General features: G+C 46.3%; 1 protein-coding gene across 2 annotated transcripts in view; it reads left to right on the top strand.

Annotated features, from left to right (window-relative positions):
• The window catches only part of LOC135548133 (CD276 antigen-like), an 85,452-nt gene that overhangs the window by 40,105 nt on the left and 24,460 nt on the right, over window positions 1-20,887 (top strand). For both annotated transcript variants that reach the window (XM_064977425.1, XM_064977433.1), the window contains 2 exons: window positions 12,908-13,042; window positions 17,604-17,657. In XM_064977425.1, the coding sequence (XP_064833497.1) occupies window positions 12,908-13,042; window positions 17,604-17,657 (189 nt within the window). The remainder of the gene's footprint in view (window positions 1-12,907; window positions 13,043-17,603; window positions 17,658-20,887) is intronic.

Genomic DNA, 20,887 nt, shown 5'->3' with positions numbered 1-20,887 from the left:
GCCTGAAGGGAACCTGTCTCTTTACGCCCTGTACTCCTCTCCTGCTTTCTTTCTTCTTCAAGACAGATTATATTTATGGCTGCAGTAAAAGGGCAAAGGCCCTATTTTGTCATTGATCAGGCTCATTTTTTATTTCCCTCCCAGAGTCACAGTGAGGGGGGACTGACTATCAGTGGGGTTGAGCCAAGGGGCCTGCAGTGTACATTTCACACAGTTGCTGTTTTATCCTGTAAGAGGGATTGGTTTCTGGAGGCCTGGCGTCAGCCTCTGCTTTACGATTTCAAATCATATTAGGTGCAGCCTTTTGAGAGACATTGGGCAGAGAATAGCCCAGAGAAAACGGTTGGGCATACCTTCAAAGGCTTGGTCGTTTAATTATTCATATCCATTTCTTTTATGCTTAAACTCTACACCAGATAAGACCATGCATTGTTGTCCCACAAAATATGTTTGCAACCTCCGTAAATCGCTTTGTTCTGGTGCCTTGAAACAGTCCAAATCAATGGCCACCCATACACAAAGAGTATTGTCTAGCGTTGTAATGTCTTTTGAATTAGGAGGCGCTGAGAGACTTGGGCCCGTTCCTGGAAAAGGTAGCTCACCTCACTGATAGCTCTAGAGACCAGTAATTGATTACAAAGTGTGAAATGAATGAAAGTTAAGCATGGAGCTAGTGTGTCCGTCTCCCTGTAGAGGTGTGTTACTGGCCCAGGACTTTTCTTACTTCCCACCCTGCAGCATGGACTTAAACCACTCAAACGAGTTTGTTTACTGTCTGTAAATGTGATTGAAATGACTCAAGTAGACTCAACATTTAGTACTGCAGTCATCTGCCTTCTTCTGCAGGGACTGTGTCATCACAGCCCTTTAACTCTCGAAACCAAATATTATGCTTGTACATTTGTGATGAAAGCATTGATTAGAACATGGCAGCCATCTTTGACATAGCCAAATGTGACCGGTGTGGAAAGAGGGAAGCTGTGAGTGATCGCCTTCAGGTCACATTAACATCTCCTTCCTGCTGGTCTGGCTGGTCCTCTTTAGCCATGCTTGCCTTCGTCTCTGACTCCCTCCCCAACCCCACGCCTCTAAACGCCTGCATGACAACCTGCACCTCATTACAGAGAAACTGTCCACAGGGAAATGACGACTTATACTGCCTGTCATATCTATAATGTATCTGTCTGCCTACTTCCAGCCATTTACTGTACTGCTGGGGGATGAGCAGCAAAGCTGTAGTCTACTGCGGTAGTGAAGGTTTCTGATGCCGTTGTTCGTGTCATTGTTGCCTCCAATGGCTCTGTTATGTCTGTGGTTATTTGGGGCCTCAACCGTGTACGGTAGACATCCCTCGTTATCAAATAAGATGCAATTCCATTATGTTTTCCTTAAAAACATTACCGCGGGCATCCGTAGCAAAAATGGCTTTGAGAGAAATATCAAGGTAAAATTAAAGAGATTCTAGCGAAATGATATTGAAATCCATAATAAGATAGATAGTTTTAATATCTTTGTTAACGAAAAATAACCAACCCAAGGCTTAAGGACTAATGCAACTTCATTTGAATTTCAAACTGCTGCTCCAGCATGATCCTACATTAGACACAGAGAGCATGACAATTTCCGGATAGACTTTCCAGAGCAACCGGTATATATCTGAGCCCTATGCCAACTGAGCTAAATGCCTACCAAGTCAAGTCTTCTGCGCTTTAGCCATAGGCTGTGCCTTCTGTTAGACTCTTGGCTGGCCTGCTGGCTGGCTGGCTATAGAGATGGGGATGAGATAAATGACTGGTAGTGATTAGTTACACCTCTGCTAAATTACTTCTAGGTAAAGACTGAGGCCCTCTGTTCATTATATCACAGCACATGGAAGCACATACAACATTATGGCCACATATACTGAGTATACCAAACATTAGGAACGCCTTCCTAATATTGAGTTGTATCCCCCCCTTTGCCCTCAGAAAAGCCTCAATTTCGGGGCATGGACTCTACAAGGTGTCGAAAGCGTTCCACAGGGATGCTGGCCCATGTTGATACCCAATGCTTCCCACAGTTGTATCAAGTAAGCTGAATGTCCTTTGGGTAGAGGACCATTCTTGATACACACAGGAAACTGTTGTGTAAAAAAATAAAAAGAGCAGTGTTGCAGTTCTTGACACAAACCGGTGCACCTGACACCTACTACCATACTCCGTTCAAAGGCACTTCAATCTTTTGTCTGGCCCGTTCACCCTCTGAATGGCACACATACACAATCCATGTCAATTGTTTTAAGGCTGAAAATCCATCTTTAACCTGTCTCCTCCCTGATTGAAGTGGATTTAACAAGTGATATCAATAAGGGATCAAAGCCTTCACCTGGATTCACCTGGTCAGTATTTGTCATGGAAAGAGCAGGTGTTCTTAATGTTTTGTACACTCAGTGTGGTCTTGGTGAAGGTCCTGGTTGCAGTGGTGATACACTTCTTCCTTCAGGAGTCAAATGCATCATATCATGCGTCTGCAACCATGATATTGCCGGAGACTGTGATAGTTATAGTATGGCTGTGCTATACTAACTTGGAAATGTTTCCATTTCCTTTTGATTCAAAATTACTTGAGGGGTATGGTCAGGGGGGCCACTTTGGTTTTAGAAGTGGGGGAAGGGACATAACCTGGCAGGGGTCCTCCCACAGAATTTTTTTGGGTGCATCTGAAGCTCATTTCCTGCATTTTTACACAAGCTAGGTAAGAGATCATTATTAAATATGTTTCAATGATTAATAAGCCTGAACGAGATCAAAGTTAATTCAATAATACATATTGTGTTCCACCTTTAAACAATAGCCTAACAAAACTAAGACTTTTGATTGTCTATATTAAGACATCCACTATATCAAATTTCAGCCAGACAGCCCAGCCAGCCCAAGTTGCCTGCACGCACGACACCACCAGTCTAGTCAATAACTCAACTCTCTCCCAACACAATGTCCTTCCCAGTTCCCACCTTTATTTTTTTTAATTCCCAAGGGAAAGGTTTGGAGTCAACAAAAAACACATACTGTACACCTCAAATATACATTAACACACAGAAACCGCAAATCCTCCATATAATTAATATCATGGGCCTAATGGTACTGTAAAGCTCTTTTTTACTTGCAAACAATATAGCTGTCCCTAGGGGTCTACGGCCCTGCAGCACCCCAAACCAACACACCCCACTCAGCTTTTGGATATTAGTGAAACATGAATTGATTGGTTTTGTGTGTGTTACGTAAAAGGCCAGAATGACAACTCCCAGGATGGCAGACCCTGAGGGCCAGGACTGAGCAACCCAGTAGCTAAGGATTGCCTAAATAAGTATCTCCCCAGACGTGGGCATGTTTTCAATACAGACACCTTTAGTCATATTGTATACCATATAAGGCATCCCGACCTTATGAAAGTTGCCCAGTATACCTTTAATCTTGTAATAAATCAAATCTGGTGATAGATAACTTGACATCGTGGGAGGATAACCAACCTTCCAATGAATTTCTTAGCATCTATACATGTTTTATAGACACTCTTATCCAGAGCGACTTACAGTAAGTAGCAAGTGAACACATGTTCATACTTGTTTTCTTTCTTCTCTGTACTGGTTCCCCATGGGAATCCAATCCACAACCCTGGCGTGGCACGCACCATGCTCTACCAACTGAGCCACACAGCTTCGTTACACAGTTTCTACAGATATTAGTCACCAGTATCAACATTTACAAGCAAACAAAAACAGGAGTGAAGGGCGAATCTGTAGACAGGCTGAAATAAAAGTACATACCAGAAATTAGCCAGCCTTCACAAGACAAACACATAGGCAAATATGTCCCTTTTTGTGTTTTACACCTCCAGCAGAGGAATTACATTTAGGAGTGCATGGTATTCAGTTTACCTTGCCAGCTACATCAGTACACTAAAGAGTAGACCGTTTCTACTCTGCTTGCTTTCACAACTCGATGAAACAGCACAACACTTACACACTGAACTATGCTCAACTCTCCCGTGCTGGTCCAGCCAGCCAGCCTTCCAGAAGCGTTACTTTCACACAGCCTGTTAGCCCACTCTGTGGTGTCCACGGTCCAAAATTCAGAATGAAGGGGGGACATGACCCCCCCCCATCCCCAGTGAAAGTTGCGCCCCTGGGTATGGTAATAGATCATACTTGTATATTTTGTAGTTAATGCAACAGTAGGGAGCAGTGTGCTATTTATATAGCTAATGAAGGATTTGGAGGGCATGTGTTTAAGATGGAACATCGCATAAGACACAGTTAATTTCTATTTAGAGAAGTGCAGAGAGAGAGAGAGAGAACAACAACACCTCCCAGTGGCTTCAAAGGCCTGGGGCCCTGATTCCCAGAAGCCGTACAGTAGCCTAATGATCAGACACTGTGGTAATGGTGCTGAAAAATAGCAGTAACACACTATTTAAGATTAGCCCACACATTGTAAGCCTCAGCAATATGATTGGTTGTTATGGCCCTGAAAAACATTTCAGAACAGCATCAGTCTGAACAGTTAGGTTAGGATTACTCCTTTTATTGGCATACTTATCACCATGAATTAATCAACAATTCACCATTCGGCAGGGTAGCCTAGTGGCTAGAGCGTTGGACTAGTAACCGGAAGGTTGCAAGTTCAAACCCCCAAGCTGACAAGGTACAAATCTGTCATTATGCTACTGAACAGGCAGTTAACCCACTGTTCCTAGGCTGTCATTGAAAATAAGAATTTGTTCTTAACTGACTTGCCTGGTTAAATAAAGGTAAAAAAAAAAAAAGATTTCACCATTATGGTCATAATATAATGGTCAATGGGATTATGTGTTGAGCAGATTTCACATTGCCATATTTCCGTATGCTACTAATGTCTGTCCTCGAATTAAAGTATTGGTTCTTGTTCAGCATGACAGAGAATTAAGGATCGCACACATCGCACCATATGTTGATCTGGTGTTCGTCTGCCAATCGTTCGGCACGCTGTGTTTTAGAGACCACCCGCTGGTGGACGGCTGACGGACAACATTTTTACACGATGTAAACCAGGGTAGTCTCATGGCATACAGTCTTAAAGTTGAAATGTTGGAGAGTGTTAAAATACATTTAGCTTGACATTGGTATTCATACTGTGGTCTCTTCTAATGCAGCAGCCAGGAGCATCATGCTCTTTAAGTGAAGGGTGAAGGAAGAAGTGAGTGTAGTAATGCTCTGAGTGGAAGTGGAGGTTACAGACCTCCTCCACCTTATTCTGCCATCTCAGTGGAGCGGAGGCTCAAGGAAGTCACATCCACAGCCAAACTGCATGTCAATTGCCAAGCAGTTCAAGTCTCTCTCGCTCTCCCTCTCTCTATCTTCCTCTCTCCCTCTCCCTCTCCCTCTCCCTCTCCCTCTATCTTCCTCTCTCCCTCCCTCTCCCTCTCTCTCTCTCTCTCTCTCTCTCTCTCTCTCTCTCTCTCTCTCTCTCTCTTCCTCTCTCTTCCTCTCTCTTCTCTCTCTCTCTCTCTCTCTCTCTCTCTCTCCCCCTCTCCCTCTCTCTCTCCCCCTCTCCCTTCCTCTCTTCCTCTCTTCCTCTCTCTCTCTCATACGCACATACAAATTGAATTTAAGTACATTTGACAAACTAAGGCTTCTGTTATCTACCTTTTTTGGACCTTATGTCCCTGTCAGCTGAGGAAAACATCCATATTATCACCACCCACCCAAAAGTCTGTATTTAAGACTAGGAAATTAGTCATGCAGTAGAAGAAGTCACCAATTAGCATCTTTTACTCCAATGCATTGCTTTGCATTTCTATGGAAACAAGAAACAACCGATTGCACCACTATGTTTGGGTTCAAATCATTCTTATTAAGACTGTTTTTATTGTGAATGTGAGAATAAGTAGCTGTTTCCTCGAGATGTGCAGCTGTGTGGTTGGTAGAGACAGAGCTGGCCTGATACAGAGGCAGTGGCAGGGTCGTAGCCAGCTACTGCTGAGTGCTCTGAGAATATTCATCTCTTCAGTAACCACCAAAGACTGCAGCAGAGCAAAATGAGAAATGTTGTTTTATAATGAGAGCCTTAGGCAAAGATATACAGAGGCATGTCTTTTTAAGAAATCCTGTCATTATATATTCTCCTAGTGATACTGCAGAGAGGAGAAGGCATACTAAAGAACAAACTCACTCAACTGAGGGTTTAGGATGGATGCAAGAACATCTTTAATGTTGTGGGTGTCTACAAATGTTGATATTGCTGAGTGGCGGGGGGGTAAACACATCAACCTTTCATGCTATACTATATCAGATAGTGGAGTCTGTGATGATGATGATATTCTCTGGGGTGTCACCTTGTCGTGTGTTAACTCTCACACCTTTAAATAGATCCTGGTAAAGAACTTGCATGCCCGAAGAGCCAATCAGAGTGGCTTTTGGTAGTGTTTATTCCTGCAAAACATTGAGGCTATAGGGTTAGGTGTAGGGCTGTACTTGACAGTAGCCATTCAAATGGTCTCCCTCTCTCTCCTGCCTCCTCTTCCTCTCTGCAGTGCGGCCTTGTCTATTTGCTCTCTGCCTATCCACTCATCTCAGACACGATCAGCCCGGCAGATTGTCGGCAGAGGTGCTGATAGCTGTCACTAGCGATTCCCTCCTACACATCTTCCGCCCTCTTGTAGTCAGTCAGACCCTTGTTTGAAAAACAAATTAAAAATGTAGAGAACAAGACTTGTTAAACTGATTATTGCAACCTAAAGTTTGCCTCAGCTGTTACGGCCGAAGGAGGCACGAAATGGAAGTGGTGAAAAATCGATAGTCCACTCTGCCTCTTCCGACATCTTAATGCCAGTCTCTCCTGAGAGGAGGGCATGCTGACGTGATGGAGTCTCTGTCAGCTGCAAGAGATGTCAGAGGAGCTTTTAATGGAGGTCTCGGCAGAGCTGACAAGCAGTGAGGAGCTGTTTTTATTTTACCTTTATTTAGCTAGGCAAGCCAGTTCAGAACAAATTCTTATTTACAATGACAGCCTAGGAACAGTGGGTTAACTGCCTTGTTCAGGAGCAGAACGGCATATATATATTTTTTACCTTGGCAGCTCGGGGATTCGGTCTAGCAACCTTTCGGTTACTGACCCAACGCTCTAACCGCTAGGCTACCTGTGAGGAGCTAGGGCTGGTCGACCCAGTTCTTCTCATACTAGGCTTGTGTTTGTCAACTCCACCGCCACACATTCACTCCCTCCCTCAGTCTGGAACATGCTTAGGATGTCAATATGCTTCATTAGCCATCCTACCTTGTATATAGTCTGATTCTAGTACATGGTAAATGATAAAATTATGTTAACCTTGCTGGAATGAGATTTTAAATCACCCCACTGAATTGACCTGAGGATTAGATTCCCCACGCACTGATTAAATGCACCGGCCAAACCAGTATTTATATGGATGTGTTACACTGAAAATCATTCCTAGCTGTGAGAGTATTAAACCAAAACCTCTGATGCCGACAGTTTGTTTTCACTAGGCGCTAGATAAGATTGGGAATTTCTTTATGGCCCTATTTTTTTTATATTTGTAAGCAATGTTTTATAGCACAGTCAGACATTTTGGATATTTATCTGGAGGGATTTTTTAAAGAGATTGTATTGAATTATAGTGAAACGGATGGGAGATGAAAGTACATTTTCATTATTATGAGTGCTCTGACTGTCTGTAGGTTAGTCTTTATGCAGGGTGAGCCACTAGTGTCTTAGTGAGAAGTTAATCTGGAGGCCCATGGGGACAATGTCTCAATATGTGTGACTTGCCTACACATGGAGACTAGGTCTACCTCAGTACAGGCAATATCAAACAATTGTAACCCAAACACAGCCATTCCATGTTCAATCCAGGCTGTCTGAAGGGAATGTGACCATTGAGGTGCAAGGCAGCAGGGTGGGTCGGAGGGCCACTGGACTGGTATTCACTTCTGGATCGATCACATCAGTAGTCAAACTCATTGCGGCGAGGAGGTGACCTCCCACTGCAACTCACTATTCTAAATTCTCTGCAGAGTTGTGCTAAATGTTGAAGTAAAGGCAGGGAACCTAGAGCCAAGCATACATCCTAGGAGAAAGGTCACAAGCTACTTCCTGATGTGCATGAAAGACAGCTTAGAGTTTGAGAGTGGGCTAATGGTACTGCATGCAGGCCTTATTCCTATTCCAGCCCAGTCACTCACACCCACCACACACACATGCACAGAGGCAAACACATACACACATGCACACACACACACACGAAACACCGCCCGACACGTCCAGTGGTGTTTGAAAACATTCTTCCAAAATGCGCGTCATATTTTTGTGTTTTCCACAAGACCACGGCATCAAATCAGGGCAATAATGTCAGACAAATTGTGTAAGTAAATGTGAGCTGGGTTGTTCTAGAGAGGGGGTGGTTACCCTCCCTGCATGCCAATAAGACAGCTCTGTGGTATCTAGCCCGAAAAGCAATTCATTGAAATGCAAGAAAAGGAGGAGAATGCTCAGTGCAAAGATGCTGACAGGACAGAAAGCTGTGCTCATCCATCTCAGTTTGCCAAGTTTTTCCTCTCCCGGTGAGGTGAGCTCCTCCTTGTCCTCCCTTTCTGTGAGATATGCACCCGGGGACAGTCAGAGGACAGGCGGCAGAGAGGCAGCGCTACCTCGAGCAGCTAGCCCTTTCATGCTGTAATGGCAATGTTTTGATCACCTTCTCTGACCGTGATGAACTGTGACAATGGGTGTGAGTCTGAAACAAACTCAAAGTCGGGCATTAAATTAAATGATTCCCCCAGATAATATAAAAAAGGAAATCATGTTGTCTTCTCTCTGTCTGTCTTCTGGTCTGGCCGAGCCTTGACCTCTGACACTGCTCTGGCTCCTTGTTTCCTTCAGTGTTGTTATTATCACTGCCAGTCTATCACAGTCCTCCCAGATCTCGCAACTTCTAAATGTAGGGAAGGAAATAAAGCTTTAAATCACCAGACAGCTTATTGTTGATGGATTGATTGTTGATTGGTGACTGCAGAGCTGTTGTTCCCAGCGAGGTGTGAACATTATTCACAGCAGACTGGGTTGTGAATGTGATTTAGGTCGACTAGCTGCTACTGTCCCAATGGGTTTTACGTGCGTTCGTTTCGACGGCTTCATTGTCTCTTGTGTTATACTGTGTAATCACGCAATGAATTTCTCCTGCCCCTTTAACTGACTCATCACTCATCATTGTAGAGATGCAGAATGCTTTTTAACAGTCCTGTAGAGCTCTCTCTCTCTCTCGCACTCTCTTTCCATTCTCTCATGCCTGCTCTTCCTCTCTGTAGTGTGGCCTTGACTTCTTTTTTTGGGCCCTTGGGGTATTTAGGCCCTCCAGCAGGGGTGGGCCTCAGTGTCCCTCCACCCTAGGGCTATCCCCCAGTCCACCCTGCCTCCCTGTGATCCCCACTGAACCACTGTCTGTCTGCAGCCCCCTGATCCTCACACATCACACCAGCCCTGAGCAGCTCTGAAGGCCAGGGCTGCCAGGCCTTTGGTTTAGCCTCACAATGAAAGAACAAGCTTATTGACCCCCTCTATGCTCCTCCTCATTCCCCAGCCTGCCTGGAATGAGCCCTGGGGCTCCTGTTAGCCTGTGGTGGGGTGTCTATCTGTCTGTCTGTCTGTCAGGGGACATTATTCTCCTTCGGTCCCAGTTAAGAAGGTGTTTTTTGTCCTGAGCATGTAAAACTCAGCTGACACCCGCAGATAGAGAAAGCAGCTTTGATCCTTCGTCTGTCATGACGTTGTAGAACTGAGACAATCTGAGACGACAGGCCAGGACTGAGCACTTTATTCCACTGTAGGCACTGGCTGAACTTAAAACACTCTGGCTCCAGGAAAATGAATGTCAATCTGGGCTTTTACCTTCAGCTTGGCCTGCGTCAGGCCCCCTGTGTGTCTTATTGAATGAATGGGGAGTTAAATGTATTTCTTGGTCATGCAGGCCTTCTATTAAGAGTCCATATCTAGGTGGTGTTTAATCATACTACCATTCACTCCCATAAAAAAAATATATTTTTACCTTATGCCTTCACTTCCTTTCGACACCTACACCCAAGTCGACCTACCTGATAATATTTAAGGGCTGTAGACCGGTCCAAACTCCAAGTCTCATCTCACTGTAATTGCTTAATTGCTGTAAAGTGATGTTTCCATAAATAGACCTGTGTTTTGCTTCTATAAACTGTATGTGTTGAGTTCAATGCAGAGCCCAGAAGTTGCACCTCTGTGGCCCTATTACTGCAGCTGTGCAATCTCCCGACATTCAATGATGTGACAGGCAGCCCAAAACACTCCATCCTCACCCCAGCAGAGAAGGAATTGGAGGAGGGGAAGGAGACGATAGGTAAACAGAGCCATTAGGGACAAATCTCTTTCTGAAGAAAACAAAATCACATCATCAAACAAGAGAAAAAGAAAAATATGATCCCTCAGCCCTTTGGGGCCCCAGCGCTGAAATGATAGCCGACTACGACATTTGTCTTGATCAGCCTGCCCTTAGGGATTGAGAGAATGGAGCGTGGGGTGAGAGAGAGGGAGAAGCTGAGAGCACAGCTCCGCTCTGCTTCAAAGTGCCAGACACGTTCATTACTTCTCTGTCTTATTATAGCTCTATGTGGACACTTCATGCACGAATCAGAGAGTACAGCGAGCAGAGCATGGTACTACCTAGCATTCATCTGTAATTTGGCCTTTGCATTTGGTATTAACATGGATACAGTGGTCATCTTTTTAAATAGCACAGAGCAAAGAGCTCTACAGAGAGGCAGTGGAGTCCATCAGTCATGGTTGGCCCAAGGAACTATATACTGCTTTGTCAAAATGACAAGATGGACTATCTAGGTTTTCTCCTTTCTCTATATGACATGTTGCTGTTGATATGGGTTTGGACTGAACAGGGGATAATAGAAGCCAGTCTGTAGTTATACATCCAGCAAAGACATTTACATCAAATTTCAATGATGATTATGGTCCACCCAAACATCCTTATATTAAACAATATCAGTCACTCTGATTGTTTTTGATTGGATATTGCACCAGGATCGCATCATATATATAAATATATGCCAAAAATATATATTGTGTATATCCTATGATTCTTCATGGCATATCATACAATAGCCATGTAATATGGTTAATCATAAATAGGATTACGTGGTTAAGCATAATCTTGCTTCCCATAATGTGTTCCAATAATCACATACTTATGAAGGCTCTCATGGCCACATACTGTCAAAACATGTTTTGATTCAAACACTCAACTTACTTGGCCAAATAAAGGTAAACAAACAGATAGGAGGTGAAATTCAGTGAAAAGAACCCTTTCTGTCTTACTCAGAGAATGCCCCCCCTACTGCCCCCCCTAGAGCTCTCCATTTCTCTGCATCCTGTCTCATCTACCATTATGACACATTCCTGGCCCTCCTCATCCACTGCAATGGACAGCAGTCCCCTCTCTCTCTCTCTCTCTCTCTGTCTCTCCCTCTCTGTCTCTCTCTCTCTGGCTCTGTATCTGTCTCTGTCTCTGTCTCTCTCTCTCTCTCTCTCTCTCCCTCTCTCTCTCTCTGTCTCTCCCTCTCTGTCTCTCCCTCTCTCTCTCTCTCTCTCTCTCTGTCTCTCTCTCTCTCTCTCTCTCTCTGTATCTGTCTCTGCCTCTGTCTCTCTCTGTCTCTCTCTGTCTCTCTCTCTCTCTCGCTCTCTGTCTCTCTGTCTCTCTCTGTCTCTCTCTGTCTCTCTCTCTCTGTCTCTCTCTCTCTGTCTCTCTCTCTCTCTCTCTCTCTCCCTCAATAGGAACGAGACTTTCTATTGACCTCCATCCTGGCTGTGCAATAGTGTGTCTCTGTCCTCTCCGTCTGTCCTCTGCCAAGTCCTTACAGATGCTTGGTCATTTCTCCATCCCAACGCTAGTCAATTTCAACACTTTTTACAATTATTTTCCCAGAGTGGGTTCTCTGAAGGAGGCCAGTTTGTATTATAGCCAGCCTTCAAGCTATTTAGTGTCTCAAGCTGTTTTTCCATCTCAACTTTATTCTGTTACATTGGAATGCCCTGGGGAAATGTGGGGATGTCTGCAATATCTTTGTCTTGCTGACCAGTTTGTTGTCGGTTTTATCTTGTCAAGATGCTGTCTCTCGCTTTGATATTTAATTGTCTCTCTAGAGTGAATTATGCGCTAAGCTGTCTGATAGACAGTCATCCTCGCAACCGTCAGAGAAATGCTCTGCCTCTGTTTTTCTTTTTACGTTGGCAGTGTAACATCAGAATTATACATATGTAACGTCATATTTTATTTATATTTATGATTAACAGGATAAAACTGAGTGATGTCATTGGGCATCATTACTCCAGATGACAGATAGTGAACGCAGCAGAAGGCATGAGGATACCTAGTGCCCACATCCTCTTTCGCAGTGCCAAGGCTGTTGGGTAGAGAGAGAGGAGGTGGGCAAAAAAAAAGACAACACAAAGTACTGCTGAGATATCTCTGCCATCTGGCCATGTTTTTAACACTCCAGTGTTTGTTAAAGGGATCTTGATGAATCACCACCTCTTGTTCATTTCAAATAAAGAAAATGTTCCCTGAAGCACAGAGGATACAGGCATGATATGAGGGTGATGATGATGATGATGATAATCTGTAATATAGTGACAATAATGATATGGTTAGGGCACATAAGATGGTGATGGTTATAGGGATGGTGATAGGCAGCCATAGCACTGGTGAAGATGATGGTGGTGGTAGTCATGGTGATGACCATGTTGCGTGCCCTCCTCTCTACTAACTGTAACAGTCTCCTTTTCTCTATCTCCCTCCCTCCCCATTTCTCGCTCTCTCGCTCCCCCTCTCCCAGGTCAGAACATGGTGTTTCCCCCGGTGGCTCTGTGGGTGACGGTGGGCCTGGCTGTGTGTCTGCTGGGTCTGCTCATCGCCCTGGCTGCAGTCTGCCGTAGGAAGATCAAGGAGAGCTGTGAGGAGGACAGAGCAGGTACCTGTCTGTATGTCTGTCTGTCTGAACAACTGTGAGGAGGACAGAGCAGGCCCACTCAACTCTGCAGTCTGTCTCAACAGCACCGCTCTGTTGTCTTTCTGAACAACACTTTTCACAGGAACACACTGAGCCGTTCCATAAACACACGCAGAGACTACACTTGAACACCCATTTCAATGGAGATAGTTGGGCGGCCTCACAACTCCTAAAATCCCACATGAATCTTCCAAGGTTAAAGAAGGGTGTGATTGGGTGCTTTCTTTCGTCTTTGCACAAGCATAACAGTATGAAGATTAGAGAAAACTTTATTAGAGCCAAAAGTGATGAAATTGAGAGAGAAACATTGATGATATAATACCCCTGGACATTAAAATAGAGATTATTATAGAGTTATTAGAGTTTTCTTTTCTTTTTTCTATTGTGTGTAGAGTTGATGAGGTGAATAATGTACAGACCCGTCCTGCTTTCAGACCCTTCTGAGGACACTAGTTCAAATGCAAAATGACTGCCAATGATTTTCCCAAACCCTCACAGAGTAGGCCTGCAGATGACCTATATAATAGTGAAACTGGCGCCCAAATTATGTGGAAGACACAGCGGGAGGAGAGTGGTGGTTACCAGGGATGACAGCGGGAGGAGAGTGGTGGTTACCAGAGATGACAGCGGGAGGAGAGTGACGGTTACCAGGGATGACAGCAGGAGGAGAGTGGTGGTTACCAGGGATGACAGCGGGATAAGAGTGGTGGTTACCAGGGATGACAGCGGGAGGAGAGTGATGAGTACCAGGGATGACAGCAAGAGGAGAGTGGTGGTTACCAGGGATGACAGCGGGAGGAGAGTGGTGGTTACCAGGGATGACAGCGGGAGGAGAGTGGTGGTTACCAGGGATGACAGCGGGATAAGAGTGGTGGTTACCAGGGATGACAGCGGGATAAGAGTGGTGGTTACCAGGGATGTCAGCGGGAGGAGAGTGATGAGTACCAGGGATGACAGCGGGAGGAGAGTGGTGGTTACTAGGGATGACAGCGGGAGGAGAGTGGTGGTTACCAGAGATGACAGCGGGAGGAGAGTGATGGGTACCAGGGATGACAGCAGGAGGAGAGTGGTGGTTACCAGGGATGACAGCGGGAGGAGAGTGGTGGTTACCAGGGATGACAGCGGGAGGAGAGTGGTGGTTACCAGGGATGACAGCGGGATGAGAGTGGTGGTTACCAGGGATGACAGCGGGAGGAGAGTGGTGGTTACCAGGGATGACAGCGGGATAAGAGTGGTGGTTACCAGGGATGACAGCGGGAGGAGAGTGGTGGTTACCAGGGATGACAGCGGGATAAGAGTGGTGGTTACCAGGGATAACAACGGGACGAGAGTGGTGGTTACCAGGGATGACAGCGGGAGGAGAGTGGTGGTTAGCAGGGATGACATGTTAACATGAGGTGCCAGTGTCTTGGACAACTGGTTCAGAACCTTAACACCCAGACAGTGTTTGTATGTATATGAGATTAGCTGCTGCCGTGAAGGGATGCTGTGACCCCGTCTGTCTGCAGGAAGTTCATTTAGAAGAGTCTGATAATTAGCGCTACTGAATAGCTGGGGACGGCTTGCAGGCAGAGCAGGGACTGACTGAGAGAATGTATGGTGGGGAGCCGGTGGCCTGGCTGTAATGAGATGTGCCCCGTGTGAAGGAGATGTTTAAATAAAGGTCAGCCCGTGTCTGCACTGGTCCCTGGGGTTTAACAATACATCTGGAACTGACACACACTCAGAAGCAAGAATAATTATAGCTCGATGGAACATATGAAATCAAAATGAAACGGAAAGAGAGAGGGATAGAGTATTACAATACATTCCCAGTGTTTCCCTGATATTAATTTCATGGCCGCTAACCCCCCACTCTGCTGCTGAAAAGAATCCTAGGGGAAACACTGATTCCATACCATGAGCAAAAGGTCTTGTGGGGTCGCAGACCTGTTCTCCAGTAACCAGAAGGAGCAGGCTGCTCCTCCAGTAGTAGTAGAGAGAGAGGGTTGATAAACTGGTGGTGCACCACTCAACTAAATGAGAGGTTAAGTCTCATTCTGTTCTCTGTCTGTGGATGTTTCCAAGTTCTTCATGATCCCTGTTTGCCGAGTTGAAGAGTAACATACACTGACTTCTTCACGTAGCACGCAGACTCGCACACCCATATAAATTGATACCTTATGAATACAGATGTGGAGATGTGTTGAAGTGCACATTCACAGCTGCTGGAACTGCAGGAAGAAGGAAAGCGCAACCTAATTGAGGCTGTCTTATCTTTTAATGGTGTTCTTGGGTTTGGCCAGATTGAAGTTGACGCTCTCCTCTGAAACTCTGGGTAGTGAGGGTAGAGGGGTCAAAAATAGTCCAAAACATAGTAAGTCATTTTTCTTCCCTGTCATAATGTATATGGAGCAGTGGATGTGTATCCTAACCGGGCAGAGCAGCAAGTGGGATTGGAGTCTGGGAGATGAAAGCTCAATTTATTCTAGTATTTGTTGCAGTACACATCTTTCTTCCTTCCTTTTTACTTTTCTTCCCTTTTTCCTTCCTTCCTTCCTTCCTTCCTTCCTTCCTTCCTTCCTTCCTTCCTTCCTTCCTTCCTTCCTTCCTTCCTTCCTTCCTTCCTTCCTTCCTTCCTTCCTTTCTTGCATAATGAATGTGTATACCATACATGTCCAACATATGCTGTAAATGGACCAGTGTACCATATTCCTGAAGCTCATTTTACATTCAAATGAGCGTGTGATTTAATCAGACATACCCTCGGAGTGTGTTATGTGGAGTGTGCTATGTGGAGTGTGTTATGTGTCGGTGACATGGGACGAATGGCCCTCTGTGATAGATGAAGGTCATCGTGGGGACATGGATGATTCAGATCACTCCCCTGGGTACAGGGGATATCTGTCCTCTGTGAGCTTCCATCTTCCAGGTGCTTCATCCAGTTGCTGCACTCACTTGTTTTTATCCCTGCATGCGTATGGGATGTAACTAATCACTTAAATAACCTTCTTATATTGGACCTAAACTCTGAAATCCATCTCAGTGTTTTACGATGGCCGCTTCCCCTTGCCAGAGCAAATTTCACTCAAACTCAGTGGATGGCAGCCACCATTTTGACTTTGACATAGAGGCGTCTCTGAAAGGCCTGTTTCATCCTGGTACTGTAGAAGTGTCCCTTGAGGCTGCTCTTCTCATAGTGTCAGAGGTTGTTCCGTCAGGACAGGAAGTGTTGGCTGTTAACTGAGGAGAGGCGGCTCAAGGTCTCTCACAGAACATTTACACTCCACATTCATTATTGATATTTTCTAACCAACTTTTAGAGCTAGAGTGTGATGTCATAGTGCTGAGATAAAGGGAGAGAGAGAGAGATAGGAGGTCGGTGATTCTATTCCCTCTGTCTTCATTATAAAAAACCCATATGCTGTAAAAGTTTCTAGTGAATGTTTGTTTAGACTAAATGTCTTCTTGGCACCAGAATTTAGAGGAGGGCAGCTGCTCAAATATGTGACCTTCTCAAATGGATTCCTGTGAAATCCTCCCAGATAATCATTCTGAGGAGGGATCCAGAAATAGGTAGCTGTGCCATGCGAAGAAAGGGGGAAAACAACTCACTTGAAAAGCTGGAGATTTGAATGAATCACTCTGAGAAATTATAACCTGTGGGCATACACATACTCTCTGAGTGTGGTGTTTTCAAAATGCGAATACAAAATAGACTTGAAGGAATGTGGAACGGAAATGGAATAGTGCGATGTATGAAGGACTGTGGGCATTACAATAGAAGCAGCATATATATTTAAATGAAACATGGCAATCTTTTTACTGCTGCAATTATGGGGATTTTGTGATTTTGCAAGGATTTTCTCTCTCCGTCAGTCTTGTAAATTGCAGCAGACGTACAAAAAAACCTCAGAGACAATATTGTTGCCTTCGTGTTTAATTTGAACCAATGATCAGTTGAATCTGGGTCGTGCAGTAAGTGTCTGACACAAAATGCCGTCTCTCTCTCAAACACAATGGAGGATGAGGATGGTGTCAGAAAATTCAAATCAGCCGTCCTCTGGTTCCTCTGTTTCTGGTCGATTTTTGGAGTGTGTGTGCATGTGTGTAGGTGTGCTTGTGTGCTTGTGTGTGTGTGTGTGTGTGTGTGTGTGTGTGTGTGTGTGTGTGTGTGTGTGTGTGTGTGTGTGTGTGTGTGTGTGTGTGTGTGAGCACGTTTGTGTCTGCGTCCGTGTGCCCATCTTCACTGTGCTTCCTGTCAACCTGGCCCAGTTGACAGTATGTTTACAGAGAGAAGAGCCAGTGGCCATAGCTTAATGTGATTACTGTCTTTGTGAGTGGGCCAGGCCAGGGGGGCAGCTGTGGTCCAGTGCTCCATGCAGCCTCAGCCTCCGACTGAGCCGTGAAAGATGAGCACACCATAGGTTTAAATGAGCTGCTGCCTTATGAAAGCCAGAGGAACAGTGCATTGCGTGCCTGTGTGTTTTCCCCGGTGTGTGTATCTGTGTGTTTAATGGTCTGATGGCTTCTCTCTCCACAGCCAAGGAGCTTGAAGAGGCCAAAGAGCTGCAGGAAGAGGAGCAGTCTAAGACAGGTCAGCCAAGGCACATCTGGAACAACCATCACCGCATTTTTACACCATACACATAGAGGCTAATTACTCCTCATTACTCCTGCATACCCCATTCTAATTCAATTCAGAAATTGCCAAGAACGTACATGGAAGGGATTTCTGCTTCTTCCGGTGCAATATCTAAATGCAGTACTAATGTTTGAGCACCAAGCACGTTTTTCAGCACGGTAGTGAGATAATATGTATTATTGTGTCCTGAATAAATGTTTTAATTAGCAAGCAGAGCAAGTTCTGTGCTCTGTGTCAAGGCCATGGTGGATACCAAGCTCAGGTCTGAACGACTCTCCCTCCAGCGATAATGTCTTTAAAGTTATTAATTTGACTCCTTCTTTAGTGTGGTTGAATTATTTAGCCTCCCTGTGAACGCCACAGTTAATACTATGTGATTTTAATAAGCTGAGAGATGAAGGAAGGTCTCTGGGCAGAGTGGAGGGAGACAATGGCTCCTTTTCCTAATGCATGTCTCATGAATGTTTCAAAGTGAACTCTGCAGCCATTGGAAGGGTCACCATACCTACAGCTGCCTTCCTGGCTAGGAGCAGGAAGATCTCCAAGACCCTCCACCTCAACCCACTGTTTTGTCCTGACCCCTCAACAACTCCCTCACCTTTTACTCAAAAGCCACACCTGTGCGGGTGGTGGTGCACCATGCGTGCGGTGGTGGGCGTGAGCTGAAGAGGAGCTCAGCAGCTCATTCTTCTGTCGTCTGAGGTACCTCTTTAAAACACTCCAGACAGCGGCTTTGTTTTGCCATCTGGCTCCAATTGTGCTGACAAAGGGAGAGGTTCCTGTGTGAGACAAAGGAGCTGAAATGAAGCCCACTTTAATAAATGCAGAATGATGGGGGAGCTGCATTTGTGTGTTATCTTAATGAGCTGTCCGGAGGAGAGCGTGCCTCCCTTTTCAAAGCCAGCCTGATTGGAACAATAACCAGTGATAACTGGGAGCCTGGACTCATCCTGGGCTTCTGCGTTTGGAAGGCGAGGCGTTCCCCTCACCGTTGTTAGAGCAGCTAGCTAGAAGGGTACCGCTTTACAAACAAGATGCTTGGCCTGAAATCCTTGATATGCTTGCAGCTGGAAGAGCCAACAACACCCATTCCCCCTCCTCTACTTCCACACACACATACAGTACACACACACACATTCCCCAACCCCCACCTCTTTTCTGAAATGAGTTTTGTAATCTCAGCGTGATGCGCAGTTTAGAGTTAGCTGCAGTAATCCCAGAGCAGCACACTGTTCGGAGTGGGCTGCAATCTCTCTCTTTGCACCACTAGCCCCTGTCTGTCTCTCTGCTCTGCTCTCTCTGCATCCTGGGCTCTGTGGAGTTAGCCTAGGCCCTAGCAACAGGGCACTGGCAGAGAGTGCGTCGTCGTGACCCAGTTCTTTCATGAGGGAAGCATCATCAGGAAGAGGCTGAGAGATGTGAAAATGGTCTCTGGTTTGTGAGGTGAACTAACCTTCCTACCTGGCTTGCTGAGACAAGTTGCTGTCAATTTAACCTTTTATTTTGACTAGGCAAGTCAGTTCAGAACAAATTCTTATTTACATTGACGGCCTATCGGGGAACAGTGGGTTAAACTGCCTTGTTCAGAGGCAGAACGAAAGATTTTTACCTTGTCAGCTCGGGGATTCGATTCAGCAACCTTTTGGTTCTGGCCCAACCCTCTAACCGCTAGTCTACCTGCCATCAAGGTTGAAGACAAGCTAATGTTATGCTCCATAATGCTGATACCATGGAGTGAGACCACGTCACGCATCCTCCAAGGCAACAGCTGAAAGATGGATGACAGTCGCTTGAATCGCATTAGATCGTCAGGTGTAATAGCTCATCAACCTAAATATCTTGATGATTTTAATACACTGCACAGGAAACGGCTAGGGCAGCTGCCTCAGACTCAGTCACATCACAGTTGGTGTATTCCCATAGCAGTGTTTGTAAGAGCCTCCACAATTCAGTGGGATAGCTGTTTAATCTCTTCAACCATGACAAACCTGAAAAGTAAAGTTCAACGACCACGTCACGAAAGGGAAAAGGCATGAACACAAGATTTCTAGAGAAACTCTCACATCTCCATCTCTCACGTTAGGCTTACATCTCCCTCCCTTTCCTCAGGGAACCAAGATTGCACATTGTTTTGTGTCCTTTCATGAAATAGTCACATTCCCATGACCATGGGTATTAGGAGAACGACAAAGTCATGAAAATGAAGCCCTGTATCCTATAACACACATCAGCTCAACCCTGGAGTCCAGCTGCAATCCTCACTGATGTACTCAGTAATACTGATGAGGAGAAGGTGAGAGGAGTCTAGAGGAGAGCCAGCCCCCCTCTCACCCCAGCCCCACCCTCTCTCCCCAGCCCCACCCTCTCTCCCCAGTCCCAGCCTCTCTCCCCAGCCCCACCCTCTCTCCCCAGCCCCACCCTCTCTCCCCAGCCCCACCCTCTCTCCCCAGCCCCACCCTCTCTCCCCAGCCCCACCCTCTCTCCCCAGGCCCACCCTCTCCCCAGCCCCAACCCCTGCCCTAGCCCCACCCTCTCTCCCCAGCCCCACCCTCTCTCCCCAGCCCCACCCTCTCTCCCCAGCCCCACCCTCTCTCCCCAGGCCCACCCTCTCCCCAGCCCCAACCCCTCCCCTAGCCCCAGCATCTCTCCACAGGCCCACCCTCTCTCCCCAGCCCCAACCCCTGCCCTAGCCCCAGCATCTCTCCCCAGTCCCAACCTCTCGCCCCAGCCTCTCTCCCCAGCCTCCACTTCTCTCCCCAGCCTAAGTCTCTCTCCCCAGCCCCACCCTCTCTCCCCAGGCCCACCCTCTCCCCAGCCCCAACCCCTGCCCTAGCCCCAGCATCTCTCCCCAGTCCCAACCTCTCGCCCCAGCCTCTCTCCCCAGCCTCCACTTCTTTCCCCAGCCTAAGTCTCTCTCCCCAGCCCCAGCCTCTCTCCCCACACTCATCCTCTCTCCCCAGCCCCAGCCTCTCTCCCCACACTCATCCTCTCTCCCCAGCCCCAGACTCTCTCCCCAGCCCCTCCCCAGCCCATCTCTCCCCAGCCCTCTTCCCAGCCTCTCTCCCCAGCTTCTCTCCCCAGTCCCACCCTCTCCCCAGCCCCAACCTCTCTACCCAGCCCCACCCTCTCTCCCCAGCCTGTCTCTCTCCCAAATCCCAGCCTCTCTCCCCAGCTCACGCTTC

Source organism: Oncorhynchus masou, chromosome 1, assembly GCF_036934945.1.
Source record: "Oncorhynchus masou masou isolate Uvic2021 chromosome 1, UVic_Omas_1.1, whole genome shotgun sequence".
In the NCBI taxonomy this organism is placed as follows: Eukaryota; Metazoa; Chordata; class Actinopteri; order Salmoniformes; family Salmonidae; genus Oncorhynchus; species Oncorhynchus masou.
The sequence above is the reverse complement of the archived record's forward strand: the minus strand, read 5'-3'. Positions and strand labels throughout refer to the sequence as shown.